The sequence below is a fragment of the Dipodomys spectabilis genome, unplaced genomic scaffold, assembly GCF_019054845.1.
Source record: "Dipodomys spectabilis isolate Male_0828 unplaced genomic scaffold, ASM1905484v1 ptg000003l, whole genome shotgun sequence".
NCBI classification, from domain to species: Eukaryota; Metazoa; Chordata; class Mammalia; order Rodentia; family Heteromyidae; genus Dipodomys; species Dipodomys spectabilis.
The window spans coordinates 15833664-15851455 of NW_024870680.1; the positions used below are offsets into that span (position 1 = coordinate 15833664).

The 17792-nt window shown below is 52.9% G+C and overlaps 1 protein-coding gene across 8 annotated transcripts in view; it reads left to right on the forward strand.

Annotated features, from left to right (window-relative positions):
• Arap1 (ArfGAP with RhoGAP domain, ankyrin repeat and PH domain 1) overlaps positions 1-17792 on the forward strand; it is a 59061-nt gene that overhangs the window by 28467 nt on the left and 12802 nt on the right. For 5 of the 8 annotated variants that reach the window (XM_042688582.1, XM_042688563.1, XM_042688608.1 and 2 more), the window contains 13 exons: positions 4607-4788; positions 5317-5384; positions 6237-6358; positions 6473-6622; positions 6967-7036; positions 7285-7405; positions 7815-8017; positions 8454-8560; positions 10952-11151; positions 12678-12763; positions 14069-14251; positions 15238-15412; positions 16569-16703. In XM_042688582.1, coding sequence (XP_042544516.1) covers positions 4607-4788; positions 5317-5384; positions 6237-6358; positions 6473-6622; positions 6967-7036; positions 7285-7405; positions 7815-8017; positions 8454-8560; positions 10952-11151; positions 12678-12763; positions 14069-14251; positions 15238-15412; positions 16569-16703 — 1802 coding nt within the window. The remainder of the gene's footprint in view (positions 1-4606; positions 4789-5316; positions 5385-6236; positions 6359-6472; positions 6623-6966; positions 7037-7284; positions 7406-7814; positions 8018-8453; positions 8561-10951; positions 11152-12677; positions 12764-14068; positions 14252-15237; positions 15413-16568; positions 16704-17792) is intronic. The other 3 variants (XM_042688626.1, XM_042688617.1, XM_042688600.1) reach the window with 2 other exon arrangements.

The following is a 17792-nucleotide window of genomic DNA, read 5'->3' on the forward strand; positions in this document are numbered from 1 at the left end:
TGCTGATGATTTGTGGAAATGGCTCCCCCTTACTGCATGATCAGTAAGCTTGAAGGCCAGTGAAGGGAAACTGAGGCTCAGGGGTGAAGTGATCAGTTTTAGATCTCACACTCAAGCCTAGATCTAAGACTCAAACCCTTTCTCCTGCCTGAAGTCATCACACTCTGTCTAGGACAGACCCTGTTTGTACTTGGTACTAACTAAATAGTCATTAATGGTGCCCCTTACAATCCAGAAATATTTCTGGTTTATGCAATGAGTGAAAGGATCACTCTGCTTTTGGCTTGTTCTTCAGTTCCCTTGTATAAGGGTTTCTTTGCATTTTCTCTAATCTATAAATCAAGTTCTTTTATTGATATTATTATTATTATTAATTAGCAGTAACTTAGGAATTGACCTCAGGACCTTGGTAGGCAGGCACTCTACCACTTGAGTTTGTGTTGATTATTTAAAAAAAAATATTATAAAGGTGGTGTACAGAGAGGTTATTGGGACAATGACATCTCTTCCCTCATTCTCTCCCAGTTTTCCCTCCCACCCCATCCACAAAATTGTATAGTTCATTTTTAACATGTGTTGATTTTTTAAAAAGTTTTATTGTAAAGGTATTGTACAGAGGGGTTATAGTTACCTAAGTAAGCCAGTGAGTACATTTCTTGTCAAACATTGTTACGCCCTCTTTTGTTTTTCTCTCACTTCCCTCCTCTCTCCCTCCTATGGTGACTTTTTTTTTTTTGTCGGTCGTGGGGCCAGAACTCTGGGCCTGAGCACTGTCCCTCGGCTCTTCAGCTCAAGGCTAGCACTCTACCACTTGAGCTACAGCGCCACTTCCGGTTTTCTGGTGGTTTATTGGAGATAAGAGTTTCATTGACTTTCCTGCCCAGGCTGGCTTTGAACCGTGATCCTCAGATCTCAGCTTCCTGAGAAGCCAGGATTACAGGCATGAGCCACTAGTGCCCGGCTCATGGTGACTATTTTTAGGATAAAGTCTCACCTTATGCCTAGGCTGGCCTGGACTCTATTTACTGGTGCTTCTCCACATTGCTGGGATGATAGGTGGGTGTCATCTTGCCTAGCCATTATGATTCCCCAAATACACTACTCCCAGCCATTAGTTGAGATATAGTTTCTTGAACTTTTATGCTCAAGCTGGTTGAAATCTGCATCCACAAATCTCTGGCTCCCAAGTAATGAGGATTATACGTTTGAGCCTCTATACCTAGTCATAAATCAGATTTCTTACTTAGCCTGTGCACCCAGAATGGGGTGGATTAACACCTGTCTGAGGACCCAATTCTGCACAAGGACAGCAAATGGCTCACATGCTCCTTAGCTGGAGGAGGATGAGCTGAAGGGGTCAGGGGTGTGGGTGGGACAGTTTTGCCAGGTGTCGGGGGATGCCTGCAGGCCAAGGTCCACTGAGATGCACTTCAAGGTATAGGTGGGTAAGTGACAATGCATGAGTAAAGGCTCAGAGGGGCCATTGTGGCAAGCTAGCATGTTCTAGTAGGCTGGGGCAGATGCCAGTGGGAAGCACGAGGCTGGGGCAGGGATGCTCCTGAGGCCCTTTTCTCAGAAGTGTACACTACCCTTTCCCTCTGGGGATTTCCCATATGCTGTGTCTTCCTGACCCTACTTCTGCTTCTCTGGGTCCAGTCCTGACTCAGCAGGCACATGCCCTGCACTGTGCTGCTAGAAGGGTCAGCCAGGAGACTTCCTGGAGGAGGTGGCTAGAATGGAGCCTCAAGAACTACAAGTTACCCTTGCCCGCTTCTGGGGACACGGTTCTCTATTTGTAAAACCTCTGCTGGGAGAGGAGTCCTTTGCCTGGGTCCTCTCTTCTCATCACGGGGACAGCGGCCAGCTGTGAGAACTATGATCTTGTTTTTCTTGGAGAGAAAGACACTCCAGAGCTGGCTGTACCTTGAGTATGAGAGGCTGGCACTTGGCCGACCTTCTTTGTAAGCTGTTGTGCTGGATGCTTGTGTTCAGATCCCAGCAGCAGGATCAAGGACCAGTGCCTTAGTTACCTCATCTGCAAAGTGGGACAATAAGCCTTAGCTCATAAAGCTTTCATAATAAATCAATCTATGTAAAGCACTTAGAAGGTAACTGGGAATACACACCCACCCACATACACACACGAGAATTTATCCAGATATTTATATATAAATTCCTGCTTAGAGCTGGGAATATAAGAATGAAAGAGTAGAGCCCACAGTTGGGCAGCAGACCCCATGCAGGTGCTCAGGACAGTGGAGGGCATGTTTTGCATGCAGACAGGGGAGGGCTAATCCTGCTTGAACCCCTATTACCACCCTCTCCATCAAGCTGGCTGGGCTTTGGGAACCAGGCCCACTCAGGCCAGCTTGCATTGGAGGAAACAGTCTGTCCTGCCTGCACTGGACCACAGTCTGGCTGGCCCTGGCACTGTTGGGTTTCGCCCTCAGCTAATCACAGGCCCAGCTCCACAGGCTGCTTTGTCTTGGCCTCTGGGAGGCAGCAATGCAGCATCTACATGCTTGTCAGGAAATCTCCAAGTGTATCATGCTGACCAGCTGCCCCCTATTTCCCAGCTGGTGCCCCTGGGCAGGTAGGCACTCACTCAGTGGTTTCGCTCACCCTTCCATTTTTATTCCTAATGACCAGCTGTCTACCTGTCCATCCACTATTTGTTCATCCACTGGCATGCTCTTACTAGCCACTCACTTGGCCCTGCCCTGATGTGGTAGTGTCAAGTCAGAGGCTTCCCCTGTCCTGGAGGGACTTGGGATTAAGTGGGGCAGGCAGGGGCAGGCAGCCTGATGCAGTGCCCACTGCCAGTCTTGTTAGATTCAGCCGAACAGTGAAACTCTTGAGACCACCATTGCCCCTTCCCACCCCCTGGCATCAGAGAGGAAGACAAGGGCACCAGGGCTGTGGCAGCTCTTTCTCTGCAGTGGGGGGTTCTCATAGCAATCCACGCCGCCCCTGTGGCCCTCTAGGTGACAGTTCAGGGGCAAGGTCCTGTCCTTGAAGGAACAGAATAAGCAGATGACTCACAGGGCCCCTGCCTGCCTTGAAACCTCTTGCCCCATGGGGGTTAGTGCACCTTCTAGCATGTTCTAACATCCCAGACTTTGGAGCCTCAGGTCCCTGTCTGGATATGCCTGGTTGCAAGTCACCACAAGCCCTGGCTTGTGCCCCAGGTGGAGTGTCTGCTGACAATCTCTCCTGTCCCAACACAGGTCCCACATAGGCTACTGTTGCCGAGGCAGCACTGCTTAGTAACATGGCTGCCCTGCTAGGAGAAGGTGGCCAGCCGCTGGTTGGACTCCACACAGGAAGAGAGAGGGGAAGATCCCCTCCCATCTGTACACAGAGAAAGGATAGTTTTAATACTAGTGATGCAGAAGGAGCCATGGGTCCTAAGATGAACACAGTGGTGGAACTGGAGTTTGGATCCTGCCAGCAGAGCATCTGGCACATAGGGCATGCTTTGAAAACTGAACAATGAGTCTAGAGCTCACAGAGGAGGGAAACGGGTCACAATGGAGGAGAGAGGAAAGATTCAGAGGAGGACTTGGCTCTAGAGGCAAGAACAATGGGATGCTCTTGAGACTGGAAGCTGAGCGAGGGGGAACTCTGGTAGAGGGAAGAATGGGAGCCACAGCCGAGGCGGACACGTCATATCACACACAGTCAGCCACCTCTGGGAACACAAGGACAGAGCAGAAATAACCCACGCTGCTGCTTGTTGGCTTCTGGGGGATACAGACAGACAACAGCTGGCTGGGCCAGGCCTGCAGAGCTCAGGCTTGTTCTGGCTATGGGCCTGGAGCGTCCCAGGTGCTAGTATGTGACACAGCCTGCCCACTGAAACAGTCTTCACTTCATAGAAGAGGAAACCAAGGGGCAGAGAGGCTGGGCACTTACCCTAGGACACAGGTACTAAGGGACTGAGCTGAGGTTCAAATCCTGGTTGTCAGTGACAAAGCCCTTCAGGAGATAGGTGGCAGAGAGTAGTGTGCCAAGATGACAGTTGCACTGACAGGGGGCCTGAACCTGGCCCTGGAGAGTTGGGGAGGGATGACAGCAGAGGGATGAAAATGATAGGGTGAGGGGAGTGGAAGGGGCCTACAGGTAATAGGAGGTAGTGAATATGCAAGTCTGGGCAAGAGAGGAGGCGGCCTGGGTCTACACGTCAACAGTTCAGGGACTCAGGAGTTGGCTTCTAAGACTGATTTGTGCCTCAGCCCCTGCCCATTTCAGTCCCTTCTTACTCCTTTGCCAATGGAGGTCAGGCCTCACCTCCCCCAGGAAGCCTTCCCTGATTCCCCATGTAGTCTTCACCTTTCCTCCAGCATGGAGGTCCTGAAGATACATGTGGCTAAAAACTGGAGCCTGTGGACAGGTGGTCATCTCATTTAGGCAAAGAGATGTCTGCCTAGAGTACCAGGAGGGTGAGGCAAGGGGCTATGTGTGTGTGTGTGTGTGTGTGTGTGTGTGTGTGTGTAGGGTTCCTTTCTGCAAAAGTGTTTGTTGTAGCACAAGTGAGCATGGGCTCAGTGGCCTTGAGCCCCTGGCTCTGTTGCTTAGTGACATCCAACTTTTGTTCTGACCCCAGTCTTCCCTCCAAGGAGGAGGAGTTACTGCTGTCCTCACTGTCAGCTGGTCCCCAGCCAGAGCCTGTGGAGCTCCCGTCTGCCCTCCCATCCACCCTGGTCCAGGGGCCTCCCCAGCCTCCATCACCACCTCTGTGTCCTCCTGAGATACCTCCCAAACCTCTTCGCCTGCCCCCGGAGTTTGGTAAGTGCCACAGCCAGACAGGGTTCCCTGCAGGCTGGGTTGGACTCTGGATTGGCTCTGCAGAGCATGCAGCCAGCACACTCACTCAGTCTAGCAGTCACCAGCCCCCTGTGTAGCCTGGGCCAGTTCTGGGCCCTCTGGAGCACCAGTCTCTATATTCCCACCTGCCCTCCAGACTGGCAGGCCTGGACCCTGCCAGACTCCTGAAGTAGCGGTATTAGGAGTCTTGAGTTGGCTCCCCATGGAATGTTCTGAGTTTGTACCTTGCTAGTCTTTAGTGGATAGTCCTTGTCCCTGTCCCCAAGTTTGCTGCCCGGTCAGCACTGCTTGTGGTGGCCCTGCCTCTCCTTAGGTATAAATTGCACTTCCTGTCCCCAATGCCTTTCTTTTGAAAACCAGGCTGGGGTGGGGCTGGGGGTGGGACCTTCCTGGTCTGAGGGTGTCCTTTGTGAAGCTAAGAATGGTGCTTAGGGGAGTTGGCCAGGCCAGGCTCCTTGTTCTGAGTGTCCCTTTCTCCTTTCTTTCCAGATGACTCTGACTACGATGAGGCCCCAGAGGAGGGGCCAGGGGCCCCTGCTAGCGTGATGACCAAGAAGGTGGGACAGGGCAGTGGTTGAGGCCATGTGCCCATGGAATGGAGGGGGGCTGTCCAGAGACCTTCCCAAACAGCATGGGCAGACATTGCCCAGGAGAGCTCCTCTCCCAATTCCATCATCTTGCCTTAGAGGGATTGGGGTCAGGTACAGAGCCAGAATCTTGGGCTAGGGCCTCGGACTCCTGCTCTAGATTTTAGCTGCACCTGGCTGGGTATGTGTGGTACCTTCTGTGTTTCTGTCACAGAATAACTGTCCCTTTCTTTGTCTGTTTTCCTTTCTGTGTTCCCAGAGCACCTTCCTTCTGAGTGTATTGTATTGTCTCTCTCCTTCTGAGACTGTGTGTGTGTGTGTGTGTGTGTGTGTGTGTGTGTGTGTGTGTGTGTGTGTGTGTGTGTGTGTGTGTGTGTGTCTCTACCTGTGCCAGTACTGAGGCTTGAACTCAAGGCCTAGGTGTGCTGTCCTTTAGCTTTTTTGCTTCAGGCTAGCACTCTGCCACTTGAGCCATAGCTCCACTGCTGGCTTTTTGGTGATGAATTGGAGCTAAGAGTCTCACAGACTTCCCTCCCTGGTCTGACTTTAAACTGTGATCCTCAGATCTCAGCCTCTTGAGTAGCTAGAATTATAGGCATGAGCCACTGGCTGCCAGCTTGTCTTTCTGTCTTCCCTAAGTCAGTGTCTGGTACTGTTTCTTCTGTCTCTGTGACCTGGGTCACTGGGTCTCTGCTGGTGGGTGTGTGTGAAGAAACGGAAGTGAAAGTGCTGAGTCGTGGGTTAGGGACAGTAGGCATGGCAGTGGGCGGGTGACGTGGGGCTTGAGGGGAAATGTGGCACTAAATGGGTCTGTGGGGACAGGAGGAGCCCCCTCCGATCCGAGTCCCGAGGGCTGTGCGTGTGGCCAGTCTGCTGAGTGAAGGGGAGGAACTGTCTGGGGATGATGAAGATGAGGATGACCACGCCTATGAGGGCATCTCCAAGTGAGTGTCCATTCCACCAAGTCGCCCTCCCTCTCACCCCTGGCACTTCCATCTCCCCACCCCAGCCTGAGGGACCCCCAGCCTGGCTCTCCTCTTTCCCTCCTCTTGTCCTAGCAGCGGGTGGCCCACCAGCAGCCTAAGTCCACCCTTGCCCAGCCTGATCCAGGAGCTCCTGCCGTACCCCATGGATGAACTGCCTGGGGGCTCCACCCCCACCACATCAGTCATTAAAGCCGGCTGGCTGGACAAGAACCCACCACAGGGGTGAGTGGGGCCTGTTGGCCCTTGCTGGTTGTTTGCATGGGGCAGGTATGTCAGAACATAAAAGTTGTCCTGAAACTGACAACCACTGACTCTCCCCCGCCCCCCCGACCTGTTTTATTACCCTTACAATTGGGAAGGCCTATTTTGAGTCTGACTTAAATCATTTTTGCTGTAGGTTTAGTCCATCTTCCTCTTAGAGGCCATGTGGGATCTTTTTCTCCTTTGAACCTGGCTGATCCTAAATTGGCAGGAGGTTTCTAGGGGGGCAGGGGAGGCTGGGGATAATGTAGAAACCCACCTTCTGAGTCCCAGTTCTTTGCTCCTCTGTTCCTCTGCCTGTCCAGATCATATATCTATCAGAAGCGATGGGTGAGGCTGGATGCTGAGCACCTGCGATACTTTGACAGTAATAAGGTAAGGCTGCCAATCGGCCAGTCGTCCCTGACTTAACCTTTCCTTGCTCCTGCCTGAGCCTAGGCCGTTCTCCAGCACTTGGTCCTAGCTGATTCTCAACAGGGCTGAGGGCAGTGGGCTGGGTGAGCCCAAGGTCATGTTGGCCACCTGCAGCAGGCAGGCCTGCAGCTTGCATTTTGGCTAAGGCCAGGGGAATGGGGGTTCCCACCAACACTGCCTGAAATACACCCCTTGTCTCTTTTCCCCAGGATGCCTACTCTAAGCGCTTTATCCCAGTAGCCTGCATCTCCCAGGTGGCTGCTATTGGGGACCTGAAGTTTGAAGTGATTACAAACAACCGGACCTTTGCCTTTCGGGCAGAGAGTGATGGTGAGGAGTTCTGGGGTTGTGTTGTGTGGTGGGGGGGGAGGTGGTGGAGGAGGAGGGAGTGTGTACAGAAGAGACTGGAAGTCTTGCCAGATGTAGGGAAGAGAAACAAGGCCCACCTGGTCCCCCAACTGGGGAAGCAGTGCCCCTTTGTGGGTGGGAGAAGAAAGAGACACCTCTATGGCTGGCTCTGATCCACACAGTCCCTGACCCCAGAGCCACCCGTCCCGATGCACAGGGAAACAGACTTCAACAGGTACAGTGACTTGCCTAGTGTAAGTGGCACAAACGGAGCTAATCTAGGTTGGAGGTATAGCAGAGTGACAAGCCATCTGGGTGGGCTTTCTGGTAGAGGTGTTGGGGGGTGGCCCTGGCCAGCTCAAGCTCAAGTGTAACCTTTGCCCTCCTGCAGCTGAGCGGAAGGAATGGATGCAGGTTCTGCAGCAGGCAGTGGCTGAGCAGCATGCCCGTGCCCGGCTGTCTAGTGCTTATCCCTTGGGAGTGCAAGGCTCCGATCAGCCTGACAGAGCTGGCAGTCTGGAGCTTCGAGGCTTTAAGAACAAGCTGTATGTGGCTGTGGTCGGGGACAAAGTACAGCTCTATAAGAATCTGGAGGTGCGAAGGGTTTGACCAGGTCACTGAAACTACCCTGCCCCTTGTCTGCCTACTAGTTCTTCTCCTTGCCCCATGCCCACTCACCCTGATCCCTCTGCCTGCCCCGTACCCACCTACTGAGCCCCCTTCGTACTTCACACCTACTTCACGCCTTGATGCTGTGCTTTCCCTATTTGCCTTCCCTGCACTGAGTCCTGCTCTTGGTCCCCCTCCTACCTCTGATTCTCATCTTACCACTGTCTTCCATCCTTGCCTGGACTCCCATATTGCTCACAACCCTGAGCCCAGCTTTTTGCCCTACTCCAACTCCCTAGTACTCCCTAAGCTCCCTCCTACGATGTTTCTAGTCCCTTGGTACTATATTCCTTTTTCTCCCCACTTCTGGGTTATAAGCCTATGCTAAAACCTTGTGTTTGACCCTTCCCCCACCTGTCAGGAATACCACCTGGGCATCGGCATCACCTTCATTGACATGAGCGTGGGCAATGTGAAGGAAGTCGACCGGCGTAGCTTTGACCTCACCACACCCTACCGCATCTTCAGGTGAGTCTCCTCCCCTTGGCTCAATGGCTTCCTCCCTCTTTCCCAGCACTTTCTTTTTGCATAACAGGGGAAGCCCCTCCTCCTTCTATTTTGAGTCTCCCCCTTCTCAGCCTTGCTTTATAACACCAGCCTAATTCTACCAGCCCTGAGCCCAGCTGGCTGTCCAGCAGGACCTGCTGGAGCTCTAGGCCTGCCTGTCTGATGCCTCGGTGGGCATCACCTCTGTGACCCCTTGCCCTGGGAATCCCTGCCTCCTCTCAGTCCTGTGTAGCCTGTCACCATCCCTGTGAGCTCCCATTGCCTGTGGCTCTCCTGTCTTGCCCCTTGTCCTCTTGGCAGAGCCCTGCGGGCCCCCTGAACCCTGGCACTCACTTTTCTGAGCCTTTCACTCTGCCCATGCTGATCACAGAGGCCTTTTTTTTTTTTTGGTCAGTCATGGAACTTGAACTCAGGTGCTGTCACTGAGCTTTTTTTGTTCAAAGCTGATACTCTACCACTTTAAGCCATAGTGCCACTTCCAGTTTTGGGGTGATTAATTGGAGATAAGAGTCTCATGGATGCCGGGCGCTGGTGGCTCACGCCTGTAATCCTAGCTACTCAGGAGGCTGAGATCTGAGGATCGCGGTTCAAAGCCAGCCCGGGCAGGAGAGACTGTGAGACTCCTATCTCCAATAAACCACCAGAAAACCGGAAGTGGCGCTGTAGCTCAAGTGGTAGAGCGCTCGCCTTGAGCTGAAGAGCTGAGGGACAGCGCCCAGGCCCAGAGTTCAAGCCCCACGACCGAAAAAAAAAAAAAAAAAAGAGTCTCATGGATTTTCCTACTTGGACTGGCATTGAATCGAGATCTTTAGCTCTCAGCCTCCTAATGCCTCTATCTAGGATAACTCGCAAGAGCCACCAGCACCCAGCTTCCCTCTGTATGATTCTGAGGTTGCCCCCATTGCCCTGGTTGGCGACTGCCATCAGCCTTAATGGAACTGATGGGGTTGGCATAAAGGGCTTCTTTACTGTGGTTGGTCGAAGTGGGCTTGTGCTTGTTTTGAACACTGGCAACTATAGTTTGACATTCTGGTAGAGAGTAAGGTGTCTTCTCTCTCTCTCTCTCTCTTTTGTCAGTTGTGGGGCTTGAACTCTGGGCCTGGGTACTATCCCTGAGCTCTTCAGCTCAAGGTGAGCACTCTACCACTTGAGCCACAGCGCCACTTACTGTTTTCTGGTGGTTAATTGGAGATAAGAGTCTCACAGACTTTCCTGCCTGGGATGGCTTTGAACTGTGATCCTCAGATCTCAGCCTCCTGAGCAGCTAGGGTTACAAGTGTGAGCCACCAGCACCCAGCTTCAGCCCTTCTCATAAGGTACTTGGTGCTCATGCGCTGGACCTCTAGCAGCAGTACTTTCCTTGACCACAGCAGGGTGGTGCAGCCTCTTGAGCATACATGTGGTGTTTAGAGGTAGTGGTGGCAGTAGGGAACTAGCCATAGGGGTCTTTTTTGGAGAAAGTAGAGGGAGATAATCATCTCTTCATTGCCCAGCCAGGTCTTCTTACCCTGAAGAGCAGCAGACAAGTGACAGGGCTCCAGGTATCTGTGTGTTGAGTTGTTGAAGCTCTTGGTGGGTTAGAGTCACAGTTGGGGCTGGGTAGGAAGCAGGTTGAGGATAAGGGTGAGAGACACCTCCATATCCTCCCTTCCTTTCCACATAGACATTGACAGGTTGGTCTTTGTCCTTGGGGTGCACTCTGCCCTCCTGCCTGTCACAGGGTTGTTCCTGTCCATCTTCTAGCCTCTTTTTTTTTTTTTTTTGGTCGGTCATGGGGCTTGAACTCTGGGCCTGGGCGCTGTGCCTCAGCTCTTCAGCTCAAGGCGAGCGCTCTACCACTTGAGCTACAGCGCCACTTCCGGTTTTCTGGTGGTTTATTGGAGATAGGAGTCTCATGGTCTCTCCTGCCCGGGCTGGCTTTGAACCGCTATCCTCAGATCTCAGCCTCCTGAGTAGCTAGGATTACAGGCGTGAGCCACCAGCGCCCAGCTCTTCTAGCCTCTTAATTCCAATCAGCAGAGGTTCTGGGAAGGCACTGTGCCAGCTTGTCCCTTTGCAAATGCTGTTGCCTGTGTGTAGAACACTCTTCTACTTCTCCTGGCTTAACACTTACCTGTCTGGTCTCAGCATCATTTCTCTCCATTCCCCTGGCTTCTCCAACCCGTGTGCCTCAGGTGTATGGTGTCCTTTCTGTGTCCATGCTTGCCATCTCCACCATACCCACCAATGCTCTTCATTCTGACTCAGATCTCCCCCATCTTGTCTCCCCACTTTATGCTATGCTTGCCTTCTATCATCTCCCAAGTCCTTCCAAGCCCTTTCTCACTGGTCTCCCTATTCCTATGTCCCCAGCTTCTCAGCTGACTCAGAGATAGAAAAAGAGCAGTGGCTGGAGGCTATGCAAGGAGCCATTGCTGAGGCCCTGTCTACCTCGGAGGTGGCCGAGCGCATCTGGACTGCGGCCCCTAACAGGTTCTGTGCTGACTGCGGGGCTGCCCAGCCCGACTGGGCCTCCATCAACCTCTGTGTCGTCATCTGCAAGCGCTGTGCAGGTGTGTGTGCATGTGATGGGCACCAGGCAGAGGTGGATGGGGCTAACTGATTGATGGCAGGTGACCTGTCTGTCAGGCAGGACTGGAGCCACAGTTCTGATGTTGTTTCTGAGTGCCAAGCCATTCTTGCTAGGATTGACTTTCAGCCTTACATTGCAAGGCAGGGCTGTATGCTTACATTGCAAGTGGGGACCTTGGAGACACAGAGGGGAAGATGGTACTTGGTGTGTAAATGGGCAGGACTCAAGCCTGGGTCTTTCTGTGTCTCCTCCATGGGGCACTTGGGCTGAGCCAGGCTCTGCAGAGTGAAGGTGGAACTGGTGTTTTCTCCAGAAGGGATGGGAGGCAGGGGCCCCAAGGACATGGTCAGTGTTGTAGGCCAGGCCCTGGTTGGTGGGCAGAAGCTGAGGTTGGAAACAGGTGCAAGGGAACGAAAGAGGGTGGAGCCCAAGGTTTCTTCACTCTGAGTTATGAAGCTCTAGCTTGTGGCAGGCCTGTGCTTTGTGTAGGGGCTGGCCTCTCAAGAGAGCTGACAGTGCCCAGGTGGTGGCTTTGGATAGCCATAGATGGGATTCCCTTGGGTGTGAATCCAGAAGTAAGGACAGGTCTGGAGAAGTGACTGAGCTTGAGGGAGGACCCGTGGGATATCTAGGGCAGACGTGAGTCTGGGCTATGAGGTCTGGGTGCAAGAAAATGACAACCTTGCTGGGACTAGATAATGAAGGCATTAGCTTCATAGGCAGGAGACTGACCAGAGGGGACATGGGGTCCCATGTCAGGTTTCCCAAGGATGGGGTGCCCAGGCTATAGCTAGGTAGTACTAGGCACTTTGTACCCACAGTTTTTTTTTGGCTCTCATGACCGGTAGCCAAGCAGTGCTTCATTCCCTAAGGCTCCAATCACTTCCCCCACCTGTCATTCCACCAAGATTTCTTAGTCACTTACTGTGTGCCAGAACCTGTTCTAGGTGCCAAGGGCAGCCTAAAGCAAGTAGTCAGGTTCCTGCAGGCAGTTTGGTAGTCCACTTGGAAAGGCCAAAAAAAAATACAGGAACCAATTGAAGTATTAGGACTGCCAAGTGCTAGAAAAGGAATGTATTGTTTGGGAAACCCTCTCTGAGAGGGTGGCATGTCAGCTGAGACCTAGAAGAAGGTGCCACCGTGGGGAGATGGGAAAGAATCCAGGCAAGAAGGTGGGGTTGGAGGGAAGGGGGAATTTACATCTAGTTCTGGGGAGCAGCCAGACATGTGAAGCAGGGATTTACCATGATGGGATTTGCATCTCTAAGTGTTCAGCTGGCAGGATAAGTGGAAAGTGGCCTGCAGGGGCCCAGTGTGGCTACAGGGAGTCCAGGTGAGGATTGCAGGCTTCTGTACTCTGGTGTAGGGAGGAGGGGCATGTGACCAGATTCCAAAGCTGGGCTAGGACTACAAGCTTTAGCTTCTGAAGCCTGCTTGTGGGCCCTCAATGGACACTGGGGGTGGATGAGCAGGGCCCAGATGACCGAGGCTGGACTTCATCTACAGGGGAGCACCGTGGCCTGGGTGCTGGAGTCTCCAAGGTACGGAGCCTGAAGATGGACAGGAAGGTGTGGACAGAAACACTCATCGAGGTGGGGACACTTCCCCACCCCATCTGCCATACTTGCCTTTGATGTGTGAGGTTCACCCTTCTCAGCCGCTGCCTGGGGATGCCATTCCCTTCCCATCTCATTGATCGCTTTGGAACTGCGATAATCTAGTGGGTGGGGATTTTGGAAAGGCCAGCCTTTGGCAAAGTCAGCAAAGTGGCCAATGAGCTAAGAACGTTTATATAGTTTTAAAAAGTTGTTAAAAAAAAAAAAAGAAGGAAGAAGATATGCAACAGAGACTGTGTACGTCTGAAAAGCCTAATCTCTGGACTATTTGATCTTTTAGAGAATTTGCTGAACCCTGATCTAGTTCAACTTGTATTCCATTGCACAGATGTGGAAACTAAGGCCCTGGACAAATTACCCAGCAAGTCCTTATTTATATCCCATCTCACTTCCTGGCTGACCTGGGCCTCAGGGTGTCTACCTCTCAGAGGCTCTCACATGCACTGTGGGTGCAAGATGCACAGTTTGAGGGCGCACAACACATGCACGCACACTTACACCTGTGCACTTGAATTTCACCGTGCCCAAATAAGCTGGGAATTCCAGAGCAATTTAGATGTCACTTCTACATCTCTGCTCTGTTGGGCATGTTAAGTGCTAAGGACTTCAGATTTGTTCATTGGTTGACTTCCAAAACAATTTTGTGAGTTAGAATTACAATACCCTTTATATATACTGATGAAGGCATTGAGTTCCTGAGAGAGAAAATAACTTGTTGAAGCCCTAGAGTGAATCATGGGTATGGCAGGGATGCCTAGCTTAGTTCTCTGCTGTAATTCCAGCAGAGAACATTGGATGTAACAGAGAGGAGTGGGGAGCCCAGGAAATGGCAGTGGAATGAATAATGAGCATAGGAAAGATGGAACCGGATCCCCAGATGCTGCATCTCTGCACTCTCCTATGTCCCCACTTGTCCAGAGGAATGTGAGAAACAGGAGTGCTTCCCAAAGTCCTGCCCACCCCTTTGGCTGATGGGATAGATATATCCCTTGCCTTGACAGCTTCAGGAATGCAGAGTTCCAGATGTGGAACTGGGTGGGGCAATAACAAAGCCCCAAGGGACCAGGCTCCAGGCTGAGGCTTCCACCTGTCAGACTGTCTCTTGTTCTGTCACTGAGCTGAGGACCTAGGCTTAGATCCCAGAGCTGGGTGAGGGGGCACCATGGCCCCTAGTAGGCCACAGAAAAGTGAGCAGTGGCTTGGCTTGGCAAGCCCCTTACCTGACCATGTCAGAACCCTCTGCAGTCAGCTGCCCATTTGAACTCTTGCCCACACCCACAGCTCTTCTTACAGCTGGGCAATGGTGCTGGAAACCACTTCTGGGCAGCCAACGTGCCTCCCAGCGAGGCTCTGCAGCCCAGCAGCAGTCCCAGTGCCCGGCGACACCATCTGGAGGCCAAGTACAGGGAGGGCAAGTACCGCCGCTACCACCCGCTCTTCGGCAACCAGGAGGAGCTAGACAAGGTCAGGACACTATTTCTTGGGACCTTGAACCCTCCCCTTACCCCTATCCTGTCAGGTTTCTTTCTTCCTACAGCCCCTTTCCTCTATCTCAACCCAGCAATAAGTTGGCATATGGGGAAACTGAGGCCCAGAGGGTCAGCAGAGCCTGCCTAAGGGAAGTCAGGACAATGCAAGGAGGAGCCAGCAATTGCTTGCCTCCCTCTTGATTCCTCTGTCTCCCGCACCCCATCCTGTTCCTTCTAAATCCTGCCAAAAGGAGTGAGCTTGATGGGGATGCTATTTCCTGTCAGGCTCATGAAAAACAGCTGGAGCACTCCGACCCACCCCTATCCACACCCCACTCAAGATGAAGCCCCATGTGGGCCCCAGGCTCTGACAGGCTGGAAGCCAAGTCTTGGGCCTGATCTTACTGGGCCTGAGAGGGAGGCCGCTTGCTGCAAGGCAAGGGATGCCATTTGTGACCTATGCTTGGCCCTCGGCCCCTCCTCCAAACAGCCTCCTCTGAGCAGGCTCAGTCCAGCTCTAAAAGCCCAGTGGGAGCCAGGCCTCCACCTCCCAGGGACCCAGGCGTCCTGCTCCCAGCCCAGCCCAGTCTGGCCTTTGAGCCAGGAGGGCGGTGGCTCCCATTGGTCGGGAGGGCTGGGCAGGCGGTGAGGAATTCAAATGTGGGAGGAATTAGCTACAAAGGCCCCCTCCTCCCTGCCACAAGGCAGAAGAAGCCTGAGATACTCCAGGGGCTTGCAGGCTGTGTGTCCCAGAGCTGCCACAGGGTGAGGCCTGGGCCGCTGGGACCCCTGCTAGTGGGTTTCCCCGCACCCTCCCTTCCTTGGCCTTTCTCCTCTTCTGTCTTTATTCCACTGTGTTTACTTTCTATCTGAGGATGGGCCACCTAGACTTGAGTGACTCCTTTCTCTTTCTCTCATATGCCTCCATTCCTACTGACCCCCCCTACTCTCTACTTGGGCTGACTGTTCCCCCTCCTCCAGGCCCTGTGTGCTGCAGTGACCACCACAGATCTGGCTGAGACCCAGGCCCTCCTGGGCTGTGGGGCTGGGGTTAGCTGCTTCTCAGGGGACCCAGAGGCCCCTACGCCCCTGGCTCTTGCTGAGCAGGCCGCACAGACGCTACAGATGGAATTCCTACGGAACAACCAGACCATGGGTGAGTGGCTAGTGAGACTGTCTCCCTCAGGGGTTGAGGGTCTTGCTGATGGGGTTGGGCTTGGAGGGGTAGACAGTGGGATACTGGGGTGAGGGGCGCTGTATATTGCCCTGTCAGGCTTGAGTTATAGATCACTCTCCCCAGCTGCAAGTTCTTGGGGAATCCCAGGGCAACAGTGTGCAGCTTAGGATGGGTCTGGGTTTATGTCAGGATCTGCTTGTGCTGTGTGTGAGTGATGCTTTGTGTCTATGTCCCTGTGACCCCTTGTGTATCTGGGTGCCCCTTTCTGGCTTGCAGTGTTACTCTCTTGGGATAGTGTCTCTGTTTGAGATGCTGCTGTGTACCTTGGAACTGCTCTGGGCAGTTTTCTTGTCCTGGAGATGTTGAGGCTCTGGGGATTTATGCATATGCAATGGGTCTGTGTTGTTGTATATTCTGGTGGTTCATTTTTCCATGTGACTACACAGCTCTCTCTGGGTGGAGCTCAACACAGACCTGGGCTAGAACCCAGGGTGAGTGAGGAGAGAGGAGGTTTGGGGGGGGGGGGGGGCGAGTGGTGCTGGTCATGGCCTAGGTCTGGCCTCTGGGGCCACATCCTGGGTTGGAGGGTGGAGCTCAGTGGCTGGGGCTCTGGGCTTGAGGCCATGATGGGTGGGGTGTGGTGGACTGGAGAGAGCCCAGGTGTCCAGGAGGCATAAGAGACCACCCAGTTAGATTGAGCTCTGGAGGCAGGATGCCCCAGTGCTGACCACTAGGAGCAAAGCAGGAGCTGGGCTGCTTTGTTGAGCTTTGTGCTGTCTCAGACAAACCTCTCTCTAGGGACTGTTGTTCAGTTGGCCCAAAGCCCCTCATTCCAGTGTGCCTGGCTTTGTGCCTCCAACAGGGAGCTCTGGGTGGGCTGGGCACCAAGAAGGCTGCTGGGAGGAGAGGAAATGGAGCTGGCCTTGGGAGTAGAGTAGACTTCCCCTAGTTGGGCAAAGATGGAGAGATAGTTTGTGCAAACACCAGGAGGTGGGAATGGGAGCCTGGATGCTGATCAGGTACTCAAGAGCCAGGGCTGGAGCTTCAATAAGAACCTGGGTGCTCTGGAAGGATAAGATAGGGATACCTTTCTAGGTAGCCAGCTTGACCAACCATTCTTTTCCCTGCTCTGAAGAGGTCCCTCGGCTGGACTCTCTGAAGCCTCTGGAAAAGCACTACTCAGTGATCCTGCCAACTGTAAGCCACAGTGGCTTCCTCTACAAGACTGCTTCTGCCGTCAAGCTTCTGCATGACCGTCGGGCCCGGGAAGGTAGGTGCCACACCCCTCCCCATCCTGGTCCATGGTATTATAGCCTGGCTGCAGGGTCAACAAGCTAGAGCTGGCTGGGCTGGTGGACTGGTGCCAAGTGAGAGTCTAGTGTACTCACCTGGAAGGACTTCTGGATAAGGAATTTGGTATATACTAGGTGCTTAATAAATGGGTTAATGGGAGTGGGATGGGCATGACACTGCAGAGTATCCCACTGTTGGAGTCTTGTAGTGACCGAAGAAGCCTGCATTGAGCCCCGGTTGGTTAGGGCCCTCGACTGGGCAGCTGTCATTTGGAGCCTATGGATGGTCGGAAGTTTAAGGACTAAATATGAAACTCCATCCCTGTCTGATCTCTTGCCTTTTATTCACTCTCCAACTCCAATACAGCCTGCTGTCCTTAACTGTGTCCCCCAAGATCCTAGAGTAGGCCACCTCACCCCCTTACCAAAAGATCCTCTTCCCTTGCTCACTCTACCCCAGCTCTGTAACCATCTTGCTGATTCATAGACATGGCAGATCCCCTCCACTAGAACCTCTGCATTTGCCATTTCTTCTGCCCTAGTGCTTTTCCCAAACGTCTCCATTGCAGACACTGCAGTCAGGTGTCCATGTAAATGGACTTCTGAAGAGATATCACTCCCAAACACCATGTCCAGATAGTATAACTCTGTCCTACAAATCCTCCAGTCCTACTTCCTGGCCTCCCATCCGCCACTCATCTGACTTTAGTCCTGTTTTTGTTGTTGGTTTAAGATGAGGTCTCAATGTGATGCCCAAGTTGTCTTTGAACTCCTGGGCTCCTCCTGTCTCAGCTGCCCAAGTAGTTGAGATTACAGACTGTGTCCCTTCACCTGGCTCAGCTGTCTCTCAGTGTGTATGTCTGGGGCACTCCTGTAGCCCCAGAGCTTGGGAAATAGCCAGCACTCAATAAGCACTTGATACATGTCAGCAAAGTGAAGAAGCATAGATGACACTTTTGAAGGGAGCATGTCCTTGAGGACAGGCTGAGTAATGCATTGCCCTCAGAGGGTAGATTTCAGCCCCTCCTAGTGGGATGAGCCAGAGCCAGACCCAGAGCTCTGGGGAC